Genomic DNA, 19,276 nt, shown 5'->3' on the forward strand with positions numbered 1-19,276 from the left:
TCTGGAACCCATAATTTAATTTAAAAAAAATGAAACTAAAAAAACCCTAAAAATCCCTAATATAACACTATTCGCAAATTCGTTTAAGATTACGATAAAAAAAATGTTGGTGACAAGGATGCTAAACATATATTTTTTTAACGTTATTTTTAGTCTCGTAAACGAATTTTCGAAAAGTGTTAGGGATTTTTTTAGTTTTTTTTTTTACATAAAATTATGGGTTCCGCGGTCTGCTGATCCTCAGTTTAGTAACACCCGGTTAAACCTAGTTATGACGAAATTAATCATTGATAAAATTACATTACATGTATAAGGCAGTTGTCATGTTGGTGTCCATCTCTCGGGCACCGATAGAATTTTACAAGAAATGAAGTAGATTCTACCTTCAATATAATTAGCTTTCATCCCAAAGCTTTTTGGATATCACTTGTAAATACTGAAATATAAACTTTGAATAGGTTCCGTCGTTCATAAAACGTTCATTTGGGGCAACACAAATTTTAAAACGCGTTATTTTAGAAACGAAGCAATGAATCTATACCATAACTTGCATTGAGATTGTTTTTTATTATGTCTAAAATTTATAAAAGGATAGCTCAGAGTAGGATTAACAGTTTAGATTTTAGAAGGAGGGCAAAAGTTTCAAACTAGCTCAGTAAATATCGGTGACGAAGCGGTAGTTTTTGTGATAGCGGTAGTTTTTGTGATAGCTCAGTAAATAGAGCGGTTTTCACTTGAGTGTCGAAAGTACTTTGCGTTTGCATTGGATTTGCGTTCACTACGCTTAGTGATTGGTTTAAAAATTTCGCGCCACTTTCTCGGCCAATTAGGAGTAAAACCAAAACCAATCGCGACTAGCCTGCGAATACAGCCGCCTCTCATTCGCGTCCCGCAACGAAGAGCGAAACACGAAGAGAGACGTCTGCGATTCACGGCCAGAAATTCCATACTGATGACGTAAATCTGTCCAGAATCCGGACAGGAGCGCTGATTGGTCAGCTAGTTAATTTACATAATGTATGCGAAATATAACACTTCATTACTCGAACGGTAAAAAACCGGATGTTATTGCGGACTAAAAGTTGACCGGGGGAAGGATCGTAAAACTACACCGAAGCTATACTATAATATCTATAATTCATATGTAATTGGGAAACAAAAAGAAACTGCTTTATAACAAGATGAACGACCTCAAAGATGTACAGAAAGGACGCGCCACAGCGACCGTTAAAAATAGATCAATTTTGTCACCTAACTTTTATTGTTGACATAAAGGCAGCCAAACAAGCAACAAAAATGTGAAATACAGATAACCTGAACGACCTGAACCATCCACAACCAAAGAATAAATGCTACAGAAAAACAGAATTTTAATTTGACAGACAGCGGGAAAGAAGAAACTAACTCAGAAGAATTGTTATGATCGTTGCGGTATCGGTATTTACGGCCCAACACCTCCGAGAGTTGCGCTCAAGTTCCAAAACAATGTCATCTAGTGATTTCGCAGCTTATTTTTCCAAATTTTACTAATGTGCAACTCGTATAGGGATTTCCAATTTTCGCGATGAAGTTGTCCGGTGTAAATGACCCCTAAATGTGTCCTTGACTGCCTTGAAAGTGTTTGTGATCAAGCAAGTAATGTGCGGCTGAAAACAAAAAATAATTATGCAAGACCAACTGCGTGTGGTGTGGGAAATCTAATTAGTGGTTAACGTCATCAGTATGGAATTTCTGGCGGTGAATCGCAGACGTCTCTCTTGGTGTTTCGCTCTTCGTTGCGGGACGCGAATGAGAGGCGGCTGTATTCGCAGGCTAAATCGCGACTCGCTCGCGCACGTTTTCCCGCGCTTCGTGCCAACTACATGTATTTGCTTCGAGTTTTGATTGGTTCCCTGGATTGTCTGTGTCGTTTGTGATTGGTCAGAGTAATTACTTTGGTTTTGGTTTTGGTTTTACGACACTCAATTGAAAACTGCTCTATCGGTGACGAAGCTGTAGTTTTTGACTCCAACACCACCGACATATTAATTATCTGCAAAGACCAATCTCTTTCTTTCCATCCATGTAGCTTTTACAATTTCTTTTATCCTTCACTTTCGAGAACTTGATGGCTATGAGCTCACTTTCATTTCAGCTCATTTAATGTTCTAGTCTTGGTCAGCCGAGCTGCAAGAATGGTAGACAATGCTTAAACTCTCGCTCCTTTTGACTTGTATACAATGTATCATGTTCAGCTCAGTGCTCTTACAATTTTCCACGACAAGTAACTCTCAACGGGCCGAAAGTGTTCGTGTAGGACTCCGAATCAAGGGCTCGTCCCAGGGCTTTGTAGTGCGTGCTTACGTACGTACATACGGACAGCCGTGATAACCAAATTTTCGGCTGGATGGTTTTACCAAATTTTCTTAGCTGTGGGGCTAATATTGAAAGGGATGAGATGAGTCATTCAAGACAATTACTACCGAAACTGGTAGATCGCGAATTTTGACTTCGGCGCCAAACGTCAGCGATTTTGGTCACGTGACTTTGCTCGTCAAACCAAAAAGGTGAACGCCCATGCAAAGCCACGTGACCAAAATCGTTGACGTTTGGCGCCGAAATCAGTTCTCACGCGAAGAACGAAAGGTAATGATACAGTCAAACCTCTCCTTACTAATAACTCTGTAATACGGATCCTTCCCTATCACGAGCAGTCACTTGGTCCAGAGATCGAAAGTCATAATTATAAACTCTACCTCGAACCTTTATAATACGAACACCTCCATAAAGTCAAACCTCTTTATAACACGGACACGGCCAAAGGTATAGGGAAGAGTGTCCGTATTATGGAGGTGTTCGTATTATAGAGGTAGAGTTTGTACTGACGAACTATCAATGGTCTCTTTGAGTTAAGTGAACTGTCTGTCTGCACTTGTACTCTGATTGAGTACAAGTGCACCTGTCAAAGGGCGGTCCACAGGAAACCGCACTAAGGTGAGGACAGGTTCAGCCGTTTTTTCTGTACAGGAATTTTTTTGGAAATTGCCCAACACCTCCCCTCCCCCCTCAAAAAAATAATGGTCCGTCCCTAATGATCCTTTTTTTCTTGAAAGGCTCTTTGTTCACATAAAGCACACTTTAATCTTTTGCAAGAGTTCAGCTGAGTTACGTGCTGCTGTAAAGTCCATTCGCAGAAGTCGCAATAAAGTTTGTCGTTTGCAAATTAAGATTTGTTTTCGGTGTGTAATAGGAAATTTGAGCACTTTCTTCCTCTTTAGACCCCTAAATGATGAGTAAAACTATTTTCTTTAGTTCATAGTCTATAATTAAGATCCACGCGATGTCAGTAGAACGAACAATATAAATAAATAACTAACGATAATTTGCATTGGCATTTCCACAAAGTGGCCCTTCATCCACTGACACTGTAAAAGGAAACAAATGTTGCAACTCGAACAGAAAACAGTGTTAAAAATCTTAACTAAGCTGTTTACACAAAGTGTGGAGTAGCTAAATTCGGGATCAAAGAAAACCAGTCCAGCACCCTAACCACTAGGCCACGCTGCCTCCTTAAAAAATTGACGTATAATGGGTACTGCCGACTATTAAAGCAGTAAACCGGCATTAAAAACTACTGTGATCCATGGTCTGGTTGCGATTTTCTTAAAAAAATAACGTTAATCCAGGATTAAAAGTCAATCCAGCTTTTTTAGTCTTCAAGAAAAAACTGTTACTGCAAATAAACGTGTTTTATGGACTGGATTACTTCAAAATGAAAAAAAAAAAAGGTAAAAAAAGATCAAATCGTAACCGATTTGATTTCTAAAATGAACGCTAATCAAGGATTAGCTTCAATCTTGCTTTGATTAACCAGGTCAAGTACATGAGACTGAAGTAGCCACTTTCCACTTTCCTTGAATATTTTAGGGATGTAGAAGGACTTCTTGAGACCTGTTGACAATCATTTAAGATTCACGAGACATTCCAAAACTTTCAGAACTTCCCAACAAACATATTCCACGGCTCAGCATAGCTTGAAATCGAGACGTTTACAAGTTGTTACCCATGAAGGTTTGTCTGTCTCACGTCGTAGTTTTGACATGTAGGTACAAGCACACATTTCGTCCACTCGTGTTTGGTAAGCAACATTAAAAATCAATCGGCGAGGGTGAGAATTCTGAAGGATGCTCCAGGCGACAGAACACACAGTACTTGTGGTTTATCTCGTCATCCAATTGAGCAATCGAGAAAGGCTTGCTGCAGTTTTGACACTGAAATACCAAGTGAGGTTAAAACCATTTAAAAGTTATATTTTTTACACTTACAAGCGAACTCCACTAACCTATGCCTAAAGTAGTAGCGGGAGAGTTCTCAACATATTCAAAAGCAACATGCCTAAACAATTCTTATTGGTCTATGAGCTCACTTTTTTTACGGGTAAATGACACAAAGCTAAGATTACTGTTGCTTGTTTGTTTGAGTTCCAGACAAAAGCAGGGGCTGGGGGGGGGAGGGGGGCTTTAGCCAATATTTCCAAGAAAATAAACAACTACTAAGAGTAGAACTCAGAAGAGTCTCTAAGCCCCCTCCCCCCACTTCAAGTCACTCCCCCTCCCCTAATTGGAAAATGGTTCGCCGTCCATGAAAAAAGGTAAATTGGATCAAGTCATTTCCTTTTAACTGCACTCATGAAAGTGTACTTCTTTCATGACTCGCCCCATTTCGTCTTCCAGGTAGTTCTTAAGGTTTACAATCACTTGAAAAAGCACTTGAACTTTAGGTACTTTAACACTAGTACTTTTTTTAAACTTTTAAACTTTTTTTAGCATTAATTTTTAGCGGTATCTTTTTAAAGTAGTTTTTATAGATAGATAGATATTTTATACATACTCTTTTTAGTGCAGAATGCACTATTGTGATGGTTTGGTGGGTTGGCGGTTGCTAAACCCCTAGACCGCTAACGCGGTGTAAACTTTTAATCACCAATTAATTAATTAATATCAATTAATTAATTATTTCTGTGAAGGGGGTGGGGGTGGGGAGCACCTGACCGTACCCCTAGGTAAAACCTGGAGCACATCTATGTTACTTTCATATGAAGATCTCAAACGTATATATTTGTTTCAGAAAATTCTTTGCTCTCCTTGTGGTACTACTCAACGTAATTTACACCAAACGCATGCGCAGATTAGTCTACGTTGTTTTCTGGAATTATCATGAACATCGCTTGTATATTGCGTGTTTGCGGTAGGCTTCCTGCAGACTTCTTGGCGCCAAGTAAAAACCGCAAATTAATTAAATTAGATTTTGAGACTTTCACACCGCTTTCGTAATTAGGTATGCAAAAACTTGCACCGGGATTTTCGGCGTGAACACCTGATAACCAGGAAACAAATATCCTAGCTGTACTGCGTTTTAAAAAACCTGTCGAAAAATATGTTTTTTGATTAGATTTGTTTCTTTAGTTTTTGAGAATCGTCTTTCGTGCAGTCTAAACCGTAACTTAATTAAATTAAACAAATGTCATCGATGCCGCCGTAAAACAAACAAAAAACAAAAGTTTCATGTTATCGCATTTTCAAGGAAGACAAAAGTATTTTGTTACAAACGAAGATTAAAAAAGATTAGCGTAAGGAACACCTGGGAAAGAATACAAGTAGCCTGTGAACAGTTTTTCCGAAAGTAAAATAAAGCAAATAAACACGAACATATATAAAACATCATACCTTCAATTGTTCCATATTGCATTCTGCACTTACCAAATCATCGAGATTTTTTACTTTAAATTTGTTTTATTTTACACAGGGCCCCCGTTGATACCAGTCCTGCGACTGAAGGGGTCACCCTGTTAAAATATCGATTATTATTATTATTATTATTAGGTGGCTAAATCAAATCTGTATGGTTAAACCACAATAAATGAGTCCTTTCTTGTTTAAAACAAACCTGAACAATTCTCAGTCCTATGTTTTTCCTGTGCTCTAACACTACTGGTATATCATCACTTGACTCTATATTCCACATCCGTACAGTTTTGTCCTAAAATGGAATAAAAAACCAAAAGATTGTAGTTTAAGGAAATGATTTAAACCCTACACTTTGATCTGTACCTAACACGCAATGCTGCTGGAGTGCATTAATTAACATGGATCAAACCATGAGAAACAAACTGAATTATAAAGACTCCAAATTCCTACCAATATGAATGAGCTTTTAGTGAATAGGAGGCAGCATTAATTTAAAAATATCCGAAACAGCATGATAAGACAATTTTGGCTAGAGAAGGCTTATAATCGAGGTATATAAATGTCTTGAGTGAATCATATGTAGTATATCAAACACAAGAGACAGTGTTTCATTGGCATATCCAACACCGAGAAGGGAGTTGAAAATATGACGCGCAGCTGAGTCTTTTTAACGAAATTCGAGGTGTTTGGTCAGCCAGTGAAACAGTGTTTCGAGTGTTTGATATATCTTCTCAATGGAAACAAAAACTAAGGAGTAAACAAAGAAATAAAATCATAAAAATCTATGCTAATTAAGACCAGGTATCCAAACTTCCTTCACGGTTATGACTTTATTTGTTTTAACTCGATGAATTATTATTGAGTTTGAGAAATTTATATGAGCTGCAAATAAAGAAATGTTGATAGGTAAGATTCTTCCCAGTTGAACCCACGGACTCGAACCCTTGCAATTGATAAGTCCAAAGTGAAACCTCCTGCAAATTGGAACCTTTTTTCGACTCTACATCTACATCTACATCTATTAAGTTGATAACATCGTTTAAGACATCACATCAACTATAAAAAATAGATACAAAATAAAAAACAAAATTTACATGTATGCATAAATAAGATATAAACTTAAAATACTTAGTTACAATTTACTTGTTTACATGCTACTCTCCTTAAAAATTCTAGTTATCAGGATTAAACAGGTATTTTTAACATGCATTTGAGTGAATTTCTAAACTGTGCACTAACATTTGAGCAGGAGATTATCCATTTTTGGTCAGCACTAAATTTTGCGTCATTTACCCAGCCTGTGTGACCCTAAAAAACAAAAACCAGTTAATAAGACGTGAAGAGTGTTATTTACATGTAATCAGTAATCACTAATAAATTTGTCCATCCAGCACATTTGTTTGTTGTTGTTACTAAAAAAATAAACATTTTTAATCCATTTAAGAAAAAAGAACCTATTTCCAGATTTTAGGCTGAAGATGCTCTTATCAAGAGGGTGTCAAACTGGCAAATTTTAGACTAACAGGTTCGTAAAAATTAGGTTCTTACTAACGGTTTTTTACTGTATTTTATTATTAGCAACTGAACATTTAAAAGTCCTATACATGTATTTTCTGTGATCCAGCTGATACACTTTTTAAAATTACTGGTAGCCCCTTCCGGCTCTAAGAAGTGTTCCTCCCTATAATGGTAATTGATTTTAAATGGTTCTTGTATAGCTCATTAACAAAGCTCAATGTGCTTAACAATCAGTGTTACAGGACAAGATCACACATCAGTATATCAGGTGTCTTTGGCAGCCGCTATCTGTCCATGTACATGATCTCTCCCCACCATAGCCCCAATCAGTAGGTATTGAGAAGAAAGATACCTTAAGAGCAAACTTCTGACAGCAGTTTTCAACATCCCAGATGACTAAAGTTTCATCATATGATGACGATACTAACATACCACCTGTAAGAGAGAGAACCACTTATGATTATCAAAGAGACTGTCAATTTATGATAAACCATATAGAGAAATACAAATGTTATCTGTTACATTGTTTTACTTCTTGCCTCATTTATCTGTTGATTTTGATTAATCAGTGTATATTGTTTGGGCAAAGTGTTTGGGTAGACTATACAAATTAAGATTTTTACACAGAAGCCGCATCATTTTACGACAATAAAAATGCAGGATTATATTGTGTTTGTTCATTATGTTCTAACCATCTTCACTGAAGTTGCAAGCACTAATGGAACCTTCATGTCCTTTGGAAAAGGTAAGTGGGCCATGATTTCTAGAACAAAAAATAATGATAAAGTTACCGTACAGTATTTGATACTTCACCCCCTTTTCAATTTTTTCAATACCGTAATTCTGAAGTTTCCTGAAAACACCCTTGCTGTCTGTATCAGGATCCCAGAGGAGGAGAGGGAAGAGGGTGGCCAGAGCCCAGGAGCCTTAATATTCTTGCTGTGGTGACTGGAGTGCCATTGTTTTGTTACTTGGAACCCTTTGCTGCAGAACATGAAGCCCTGAAAATCTTTTCCACGGAGCCTAGGAATCTGATTCTAATTAGGGGGTCCAGAGCCCTGAAGCTTGGATATTTTGGGCCTGGAGCCTTAACTCCCTTTGGGAACCTGCTGTCTGCAAATGTTCAAATGGCCTGACCAGTGTGATGATGCTGTGAAGTAAAACATTTTATAGCTGCAGCACTTTTTGAATTTAGAAGTGGAACATATTGCTGTTTCTGTTACTGGGCTGTTCACAGATCCAGTTAACCAACAAAAACAATTATTACCTATAGACACCAGTGGCAATGTCCCATATTTGAATGTTTTTATCCCATGACGCTGTGGCCAATAAGTGTTCATCCCTACTGAAACAACAGCTGGAAATGACATTTATATGACCCCTAAAGAAAAACAAGAAAAATATATAGTTGAAATACTATAAATAACTCTGTTTTAGGGTTTGATGAATAATAATAGTCCTGACATTAGCATGACAGCTTTCCTTTCTCTAGTCAAAGAACCATTCATAACTGAAAAAATCTACTGATGACACTAAACAATGAAGCGTGAAAAATACTTGTATAGGGTTATTAAAAAAATAATTGAAAAATACTAAAAATAAACAAAGTAGCAAAAGCAAGGTTTTCAACCTGGCCAAATTGCTACCAAAACTAAACCGCAAAATTTATACTAAATTTATTTAAATGAAAATTTGATGACTATGGAGGCCTTTCAAATGTGTATGATAGTAAATCCTCACCCTAGAGTAAGTGTGACATTGTAATCCTCTGTAAAGGTTGACATGTCAGTGATCTTTGTTGTTCTGTCCATGGATGTTGTACAAATCCGGTTTTGCATTGGAGCAAATCGGCAACATGTTACTGTACTCTTGTGATCTGTTACACATGAAGGGAACAAAATGTAGGCCTATTAAAAGATTCTTGTTATCACAAAAACCAAAAAGAGCTATAATTGTATTCATTCCCCAATTAGTCACTTCAAAATTTAATGAGTTTTTATGGACTGTTTCTGTCACTCAATAGAAACATGTACACAAAATGTTATTTAAACATCTTTTTATTCCTCCATATATGAACAGTCATCGTGTCTTTGAAAATTTTGGAGCAGGGAATGGGAAAAAATTGGAAAAAAATAATGGGAAAAAATAATGGGAAAAAATTAGACCTGGAACCCAGGGGGGTACTCTGGGGTCCAAGTGACGGGGATGTGCGAAGGATTTTTTTGGGGTTGAAATTTTCGATTCCGGGATTTTTTTGGGTAGGAGAATTTGGCAGGTATTTTTTTGGGTGACTTGATTTAAATAGGGGACTTTTTTGGGTATTAAAAACGAACTAAAGTGCCTTGGCGCGGCCTTGGCAATTTTGGGGTAATTTGACTAGGGATTTTTTGGGGGTTATTTTTGGTCCAGGGATTTTTTGGGCAATGTCGGAAGACTAAGGGATTTTTTTGGGTCCTGAGTTTTGCCTCCATATGATCATCCCCGTCACTTTGATCCCGGAGTACCCCCCCCCCCCTGGGACCTGGATTTAAAGATTACACAATGTAATAAATTATGGGCCCCATCTCAAAGAACCAAAATATTCACACATTTTTTACACTCCTCACGGTCTTCTTATATTTATTTACCCCTGGCTTTCAGAGGATGGGGACATTTTGCTTGACGTTCAACTGTGGATGAAAACTCTAAAGATTATCAATGAAACTAGACAGCTATAGGTCTAATTACTTGTCAATGAATGTAGCTTACTCACTAAAGAGTTTCTTAATAAGAGATCCCTCCCTGACATCCCACACATTGACAGCAAAATCCAGGTCACTGCTGTTGACAAGGTAACGTCCATCATGAGAAAAGTGACATGATGTCACTATTCCCTCATTCATTGCTTCCCACTGAAAAGACAAAAGTTAAGTTTTTTGTTATTAGGCATTTCCTTATCAGCTTTAATTCAGTTTTGTTTAAAAAATATTTTATTTCAAGAATCATGTAAGGCATTCTAAAACAAATTCCAAACCCACATCAGACAACTAATATTTTGCAATATTTGATAAAATTAAATTATAAATATGATCTTGGCTTAAGTTTACCAATACTGCAAAATATTATTAATTTACTCTAAAAAGAAACAAGTTCAAACAAAAACTACGCATGATTTGCGAAACATAAATGTTGAAAAGTGAATTCTGTAGGATAATTTATCCACCAAGTGCAGGGTTGGAAACTAAAATTTCGGAGCACTCGCCATCTGGGCGAGTGACCTTCAAATTGCACTCGCCCAGATCAGTTTTCACTCGCCCAGGATCCTCCATTAAAAAAGGGAAAATCTAGCCCCCCCCCCCCCCCCCCCCCTCCATCCACTAATAAGATGTACAACTTTAATTTTTTTAATCACGTTTGATCCTCACCATGCCACCTTGGTGGTCGATCGCGATGCAGACGAAATTTATTTCTCCCATGTAAAATCGGCAAAAATAAACCCTACTCCACAATAAAAACAACTTACTTTGTACAAGCTTGCCATCATGTAAAAATCACCAAACGGAAGCCATTTTTGTCTGTTTACGAACGTAAACACAGCCTTGTTGGAGATTTCAAAATGTTGGAAAACTATTGGCTTGTGGATAGTGTAGATTATTTTAAAGTTGAAAGAAAAAGGTAATGCTTATTTTGAATTTGTTGAAGTCGTACTCGCCAAACCGGGCGAGTGATCCGTGATTTGTACTCCCCCGACAGTTTTCACACTCGCCTGGGCGAGTGGGCGAGCGCTAATTTCCAACCCTGAAGTGTCCAAATTTGGAAGTGAAACATTGGGACTGATTTGGAATAATTTATCCTCACTTTGATATCAACCTGGGGTTCAGGACCGTTTAGAGCTACCTCAAGGTTACTATTTTTAGCTACTACTAATTTAAGCAATTTTTTCTGAGCAAGATTTAGCGACCATTAAATTTAGCGAGTTTCTAAAAATTATAAAAAAAAATTTAATATAAATTACTGTAACAGCGAAGATGAAAAAAAAAATGTCTAGTAATTGAACAAAGTCACTTTAAATTGAACATTACCGTTGTCAGAAAGAACAAAGGGAATTGCAAATGTTAGAAAGTGGGTCTTCGTCAGGGAAATCAGTCATATTCTCCACAATGCCAGCGATCCCAGCTCTCTCCCAACCCTTCTTAATTGTTGCCACGGCTACCTTTTGACGTTGTCATATAGTCAAACAGGGCCACTGTATATTTAATTTTTTATTCCACTGGTGGGTGGGGGTATTAATTTAATGCATATTAAATTTCACCTAAACAAATTTCAGCGAGTACCAAATTTAGCGATTTTGGCCCAACTCGCTAAAATTGCTAAAATTTGTAGCCTGCACTAACAATAGTCAACCTTAAGGTAAGACAATCATTACAAATTTCTTGTATACCGGGTAAGTCAACTGAAATTAGTCTTGAAATTAATGACAGAACATTTTAATTGGGTAATGTTCAAAGGCAGTCATACCAGAATTGTCCCAGTCTGAATATCCCAGACAATAAGCCTTTTATCCCATCCACCAGATGCAATCCTAAACAACATAAAAATTGCAAGTTATGGACTGTTTAGTCTGAGATGGAATAAAGTAAGGTCCTTGACAGCCTGTGCAATTGAGAGAGCTAAACCCATCTTCAACACTGCTGATTATCTATCCCCTCCCTCTCCCCCCTCACAAATGAATTTGATGTGGGACACATACAACAAGCCTTTAAAGCCAGCCACAGAAAGGAAGGACGCAATAATGTACGAAACAATGGTGAAAATTCTGTCAAATTGACAAGCAGCTTTATTTCTTTTTCACCAACAACCCCATGTATTCAGAAAAAATGTACTACTCCTGTAACAAACCTTGCATTGTTAGGATCTGTGTGGCAACAGGTGACATAGGAATTGTGGCCTTTATACACCTTGACTTGTGCTCCAGATGTGGCATCCTGATATAGAAAAGCACAAGACATTTTTTAAACAAAAGTACCCATGTATTAACGGAGCATGTATAGTAACCTCAAATTGTGAATTATTAATGGTTCATTTATTTAAAAGAAACTCCAATTTAAATACTGTTGAGGGATTTTAAAACACATGATCAGGTTCCAAGGCAGGATTTGAAGATGGGCTTCTACAGTATACTTCTTCCAGACAGTGTGAATAAAAAGAAAGGAACCTACCCAAAGCCTTAGAGTCTTGTCATGTGAAGCAGTGACGATTTTGGAATCATCAAAGGTAAATGAACAGCTGTTTACAGCATCTTTATGTCCTCTTAATACTTTTATCTTCACCTATGAATTCAAAGCAGTTGGAAGACAAACATGTTAAATCTATTTTTAACTGATTAGTGTTTAAATTATTCGTAAAGAATCTTTTTCTGAAATTTGGGAAACTGAAATTGTAAAACCAAACTCTCAGTAGCTGCCCAAGGGTAGAAATAGGTTTTATCAGCAAATTGTTGATAATACATGCAAAAGAAAATTGCTCAAGAAAATAATTATTAATTATAATTATTAGGTGACATTTGCATGATTGAGTCATTTCATGTTTCTTTTTCTAACTATTGCTGGTAAAGCCAGTGTCTACCACACTTTGCCTCCCCTATCCCAGCCCCCCCCCCCCTTCCTCTCCCGCCCCATAACACTACTACTGCACCAATCCCAGGGATACTACAGTTAATGACCAAGGCCCAGTTGTTCAAAGGGTGGATGACGCTATCCACCGGATAAATCAATATCCGGTGGATAGCGAAGTATGTTTTGTATAAACGTTATCCACTGGATAGCAATTATCTGGTGGATAGTGTTATCCGCCCTTTGAACAACCAGGCCCAGAGTGATCAGGGTGATTAGTTTCCTTCAGGTTATCACAGATTCTCCCCACTTATCATTAATGGCTGCTTATTAAACCATGACAGACCAGTCATGGTTTGCCAACTACACTGATCAGAAGTTAATAATTTGTGTCTTATTGTGACCTTAATGGATCAAACAGACATCAGTATGTTATCGTTTGGATTTAACACACACCAGACATTGACAGAGGACTAAGATTTTCTTCAATAAAGCTCACCATATACACCAGTTAAACTTTGTAATTTCAAAATAAAACTTTATAGTACAACAGGCGTTCAAGTTCAAGATTTGTATCTAGCAGATTTTTGTCAAACAGTAATTGTCAATAGGTGTCAAGGTTGCCATGGTCAAAACAAAAGGAAAGAATGCAGTTCTGTTTTTATCAGCTGTTACTAGTGTTAGTGGTGACAAGCAAAGCGTGACAAAATGCTAAAAACTGCTGCAAAGCAGAATACAGGGAGATGGGCCCAGGGGGGGGGGGGTACTCCCATACATGAGCTATATAGGTATGTGCCGCTGTGAAGGGTATGGTTTTCAAGCAGTTTAGTCTGGGATAGGGTATAGAAATCAGAGTTTTGGTCTAGAAAAGGGTAGCATTTGCCCGGAAACCGATCAACGGTATGACGAATATAGTCCAGAAACTCGGAAGAGAATGAGGCTTTCCTAAACGTAAATAAAATCATCACGGCATCGTTGTTCACAGATGGTTGTCCATTAAAACACTGATAATGATACAGTTCTAACAAAATGCAAGTCTGGGATAGGGTAAGGATTATTAGTGTCTAGTCTAGTATAGGGTTGCAATAAATCAGCTGAACATGGTCTGATATAGGGGAAGGGCTTCAAATTCCCAGCGGCACACCCCCACCCAAAAATATACTGGGTGCCCCCCCTCCCCCCCCCCCCCGTGGAGATGGGCACTGCTAGCCTTGACGGTAGTATCTACATTGCAGCTATTATTAATTTTTGGACATGGTATTCCACTGTATAATTGCTACTGAGCTTACCAGCAATAAAAATGTTGGTTTTAATGAAATTAATAAGACATTGTATTTTGTTTGGAATGTAGCTTAAACTCACTTTTAAATTGATTATAATGTACAGATGCTTATAATAAACTTTTAGAAATTTTCTTTTCCTATAGCCTGTGGAGACGTAGGGCATAATTGCAGAAGCAGACCTAAAAGTGTTCGTATATCCTACTGGGGTTATCGTTTTATCCATACAAATTTATTCAACATGTTCAAGTGGCTTAAATCATCTCAACAATTAAGAGATTATAGCTGTCAAATTATATAAAATTAAAGTGTTTTCTTCGAGATAAGTATATATCGTGATAAATTTGTACCTGTGCTAGGGACTGGTGTTCCCATGTTGCTCCCGCCTGTCCCTCACTATCAGAATCTTCTTCACCGGGCATTTTTAAATCGATATTACAAACATTTCATTTCTATTCGCGTTTTATAAGTTCATGTTGACATTCTCCAAGACAACGACTCTGCTCCGCCATTTTGATTTGTCGGTTCGCAAAGGCGTATGGGACGTTTTGTACCCAGTTTCTTTGAAAACGAGCGCGAGCGTTGGCGAGCAAACAACTCGCAAATTACCCCGGAAATTGCCTAGCAAAATGGCCAAAATTATTTCTTCTTTATGCAAATTTTATGTTTTCAACGATTACAATACCTGATGTTGAAGTAAACACGCGTCAAATTTATTACCTTACTTCTCCATTGTTACTTATTTTCTTTATATACACAAATCGTAAGAGGAAATTTTCATCCTTTCTTTCCGCACAGATTCTTATTTTTATTTTGACTGGAATATATGAAACAAAAATAAACGCGAAAGATTTCGAATTTTCCTTATATAAACGTCAATTTTAAGGCGATTTCTCCTTAAATCGATTGTTTTTTTATAACTCTGCTGGGATAATTTTATTAAGGGCTAGTCGCCTTTTTTAGTATTTCGCACCCGCAAACAAGCCTTCAGCAGTTTTGGTAGTTTTAGCAGTGTAACATCAAGAAATATATATAATTTCAAAGAAATTCCTTTATGAGTTCGTTTTAAACATAAAATAACTATCCAGAAATACATAAATTAAAGGCAATCACTAAGAACTCAGTATATGAGAAATTTCCGTCTATGAGACACATTTTGTCGGTCCTATAGAATAGACATTAGGGTCTGTCTGCAGTTAATAGTCATCAGAATTTAAACAGAAATTAAATTTAAAGGAAGTTCAATTTCTTGAACAAATTTTTAGCCTCTAAAATCGACATGCGGGCCCGTCTGTTATCGCAATTAATATTCCTCAAACTATAAAATGAAATTATCGCCTGAGAAAAGATTTACCTCTCGTTGTATATTTGAAAGAAAAAGCTTTTATCGTGGTTTCAGACAAGGAATATCAATATAATAGTTTAATACGTACCATTTTGTGTTAGTTATTGTCATATAGTACGCGTCGAGGGTCCTTGCCGCAAATGAATGACAGAATGAAAATATATACAGTATATACAGTGTACTGGTGTAATTTAATTGTTGTAATAAAATATCAAATAGTTCCTTTATTTAAGCAAATAGAAGCAGGTGGTCGCCTTTGACATAAAACGTCGTTTTCAAACAAAAAATAACCCTTTTTTCTCTGCATAAGAAATTTTATTTAATTTATTCAATCTCACTTGAAGCCAGTTGAGGAGCAGCGCTACTTTAAGCAGACATGAGACATTACAGGCGCGTTTACACGACAGAGAAATTTGGGTACGGACCTGTCACATAAAGGGTCCGCACCTAGCCACTTTTGTAGAGAAACAGTCAAATCAAAACGGGGCCATAGGCGCCTATGGCCCCGTTTTGATTTGACTGTTTCTCTACAAAAGTGGTCAGGTCCGGACCAATTTTCTGACGGGTCCGTATCCAAATTTTTCTCTTGTGTAAACGCGCCTGTGAGTAATTTCGTGTTATTCAGCGCATTGTAAGCTATTGTACTTTACACTAACACACTAAAATAACTGAAATTAGAAATGCCTTGTTTTCGTTCTGCAATGTAATTGGTCCTCGTTTCCTATTATTTTTCCCCAGTTTAAGCTATGCACAGAAAAAGTTTGTGAAAGAAGTGATGATTGTACAACAAAAAAGTTCACAGTCAGTGACAGAGAGTTTTCTCATGTTATGGAAGCCGAATAAAGTTTTAAGCCGGTAAAGAGAGTGAATTAGTTTTTTTTTTATAAAATTATCAACCTGTGGCCACGGAAGTAACAGTTAGTGGCTGGGAAAATTCGACAAGCCATTTTTTCGAGCAATAGCCCTTTGTCGCTGCAACGAAGGGTTAACTCTTAAATTTCGAACCACGACAGCTCGGCTGCCTTTTCAGCTTCCAGTTGTTAATTAAATGAATGCTTTACTTACTTGCTGGCGTAAGAATAAGCTAATAGTTTTATTCTCTTAGTAGAAATCGACTTTGGGAAGGGATGGAAAGTACCAGGTACTATGGTTCGAGTCTTATTCAAAGTGATAGCTGAATAACCGGTCCGTCGTATCACGTAACACCATATTTTTACTCAGTTACCTTTCGGGTTTAACATAATTGTACGTACATAGTACACAAATTAAAAGATGCGAGGCAGTGACAATTTTGACAGGGTTGTACTGATGTTATCCAATAGTTTTTGCGCAACAATAGCATAAGGCTAGCATTTCATAGTAAGGAAAGGTTTAACGTTTTCTATCTTTACATGTCATATTAACACTTGTGTAGACCTAATCATAAGCATAAGACAATCACAGTTCGGCTGAAAGTGTATCTAAGAAACCGCGTTAACCGACTTTTGTTGGTTATTGCAAGCGAAGCGCAGAGACAACTGTTTAGTTTGTCATTGTTGAGCCTTTCTTTAATAGTTCTCAACGTAAGACTGTAACCATGAGCGAGTTAGCTGCGCAAACTGCAAGAGAAATACTCTTTTTGCAGTCATGATAGTCTATCAGATACAGTGGTTTTTCGAGCTGCGTAATGATACTTCTTGGTTGCTTTTCGGCAGAATAGCATCTTAACGCACCTTATCACGCCGTGGTATAGTGATAATAACCCCGCACTTAGTTTTTATCCCCCAAACAACTTGAATGAGTAAACTGGAAACTTAAGGCTACATGAGCCAAGGCTTGCGGAAAACGCTACATAGAAATCTGCACTATGTAGCGCACAAACAAAATTCTGTTGGCAGATATGATCTCAGCTCAAAAGTCTGCTGTGGTTTGGTTTTCCTTATGGCATAGTGAACTGTAAAACGGATCGAAACGGAACAAAGACTTGCAATTGCTAAAGTTCTACAAACGGGCTGCCGTGTTCATCCGCACATGTACTTATGCAGTAAAGGTGGTCTCGTGTCTCAAAATGTGAGCCTCCAAAAGTGCGTACAATCTTATAGTAAGCCTCCGCAGCTAATTTGCATCTTCTTTCCTCCTTGGTGAGTCCTTGAAAAAAATACCAAATGTCCAACAACGCATCCATAATGCCACGTCGTCTTCTGCTGTGCGCATGTGTATGGCAGGACCGTAGCATGTCGCGAAGCAATGACTTGTCGCAATCCTCGCGCGTCCAGTTGTAATGAGTACCCTAAGGAACAAGAAGGATTTCTTACTGAGGTATTTAAAAAGGAGAAGCGTTAAGAAAAAGAAAAGCATAGGCTAAGAAAATTACTTTCACATAAGGCGAATCGGAAAATCATATACATATAGTAAAATACATGTCCTGAACTGGCATTAAAGAAATCAAATACCTCAGTTTAAAATAAAATCAGGCTGATTATTTGACTGATTTATTTTTCTAATTTCAGTAGCAGAGAGAATGACAGTTGTTTTGAAATCCCCGTTTTTAAGCCAGGAAACATGGCTTTAGAAAAGTGTAATCTCTTGATAAGTAATACCAAATGGACATGAATAGGAAAAATATCTCCTTCTGATAAAACGAGCCAGACTAGAAATATATTAACCGCACTTTTAAAGAGGATACGCATTTTCCGTTGGTCCATCTAGGATTATTATTGTGGCAGTAATCAATAATTATTTTAGTTACAGTAAAAACATCAAGTTAGTATTTAAGACAAATAACAGTGCGCAAAAGAGAATAAAGGCTAATCCTCCCTTTCATTGCGCCAGTACAGCGTATTTAGTAGAGCGCAACGTATTTCGCGCTAATTATAACGCAACGCGATAAAACCGTAACGAACTTCGACACCCACGCGGGCGACTAGAAACACTATACGGTGGTACAATACTTACACATCCATAGCATATGTCGTGTTTATCGCAAGCCATTGTAAACTGTCTCTTGAACGGAGCGTTCATTCCCATCGGGGTACTGCAACCGTTCGTATTTCTATCAGCGTCGCAAACTCTGCACGAGCCAAACGAAAATCCCACCACGAACAACCCAAGAGTTAACACAGTGGCCACGAGCGCCATGAATAATCACAGTGATCTGTCGATCTATCGAGTTCTTGACTTCGTGTAAAGCTACCATCTCACTGAGACTCGCTTTTCTGGAGAAAAGCTCAAGGCTCTGCCATCGGCTCAGCACCGCCTAGATCCGATTCAACTATAATTTTCCTGAAGTTTTCTTGTAGAAAAATAAAACGAGCGGATCGGTTTTGTCACTGGTCAATTGGAGTGTGTATAAATAGTTTATGACATCAACCTGTACGTTTTGAAATAGTTTCCCGATCTGCTACAGTTGCTATAACAACGAGTTCTGGTGGTTTTACTGGTGACTTGACTGCCAGAAGCGAACGGGACATGAACTAAAAACAATATAAAGGTAACATATGTTCCGATCGCTTTAAAGAACTGTGTCACGCATTTTAGCCAAATTTAGTCATAGGCCTGTTCGGTGAAATATGAAAATAAAAGAAACATTTCAATAACACAGCAGATACAAAACTGAGGAACGGATGGCCAAAAGTGAAGAAGATTGAAACGGATGGCGATATGGGTTTTTGAAATACTGTTAGGCTGAACATGCAGGCTTCAAAGTTTATCTCGTTTCAATTGTAACTTTAAATTAATGATAACGCCTGGAAGACAAATTTGGTTGTACTATGAAAGCTATGGTTTTGTAGATTAACTTTCTTCGCAAACATTGAAGTTTCGTAGCGAGTATATTAT

The 19,276-nt window shown here is 37.6% G+C and overlaps 2 protein-coding genes across 2 annotated transcripts; both read right to left on the reverse strand.

Annotated features, from left to right (window-relative positions):
- Positions 1–3,778: 3,778 nt before the first annotated feature.
- LOC144651763 (uncharacterized) lies at positions 3,779–14,611 on the reverse strand. Its single transcript, XM_078511740.1, has 12 exons — positions 14,466–14,611; positions 12,443–12,553; positions 12,123–12,208; positions 11,742–11,805; positions 9,997–10,135; positions 8,985–9,120; positions 8,512–8,625; positions 7,937–8,007; positions 7,597–7,679; positions 6,966–7,034; positions 5,926–6,018; positions 3,779–4,250 (listed from the first exon to the last, which is right to left on the reverse strand). The coding sequence occupies exons 1-12, from the start codon at positions 14,535–14,537 to the stop codon at positions 4,128–4,130; spliced, it is 1,161 nt and encodes a 386-aa protein (XP_078367866.1). The 5' UTR covers positions 14,538–14,611; the 3' UTR covers positions 3,779–4,127.
- A 2,053-nt stretch (positions 14,612–16,664) lies between these two features.
- On the reverse strand, positions 16,665–18,766 carry LOC144652464 (uncharacterized). The gene is made up of 2 exons (XM_078512466.1): positions 18,395–18,766; positions 16,665–17,729 (listed from the first exon to the last, which is right to left on the reverse strand). Exons 1-2 carry the CDS (start codon positions 18,575–18,577, stop codon positions 17,433–17,435), a joined length of 480 nt encoding a protein of 159 aa, XP_078368592.1. The 5' UTR covers positions 18,578–18,766; the 3' UTR covers positions 16,665–17,432.
- Positions 18,767–19,276: the final 510 nt, after the last annotated feature.

The sequence above is a fragment of the Oculina patagonica genome, chromosome 4, assembly GCF_052425735.1.
Source record: "Oculina patagonica isolate OP01 chromosome 4, crgOcupat, whole genome shotgun sequence".
Taxonomy (NCBI): Eukaryota; Metazoa; Cnidaria; class Anthozoa; order Scleractinia; family Oculinidae; genus Oculina; species Oculina patagonica.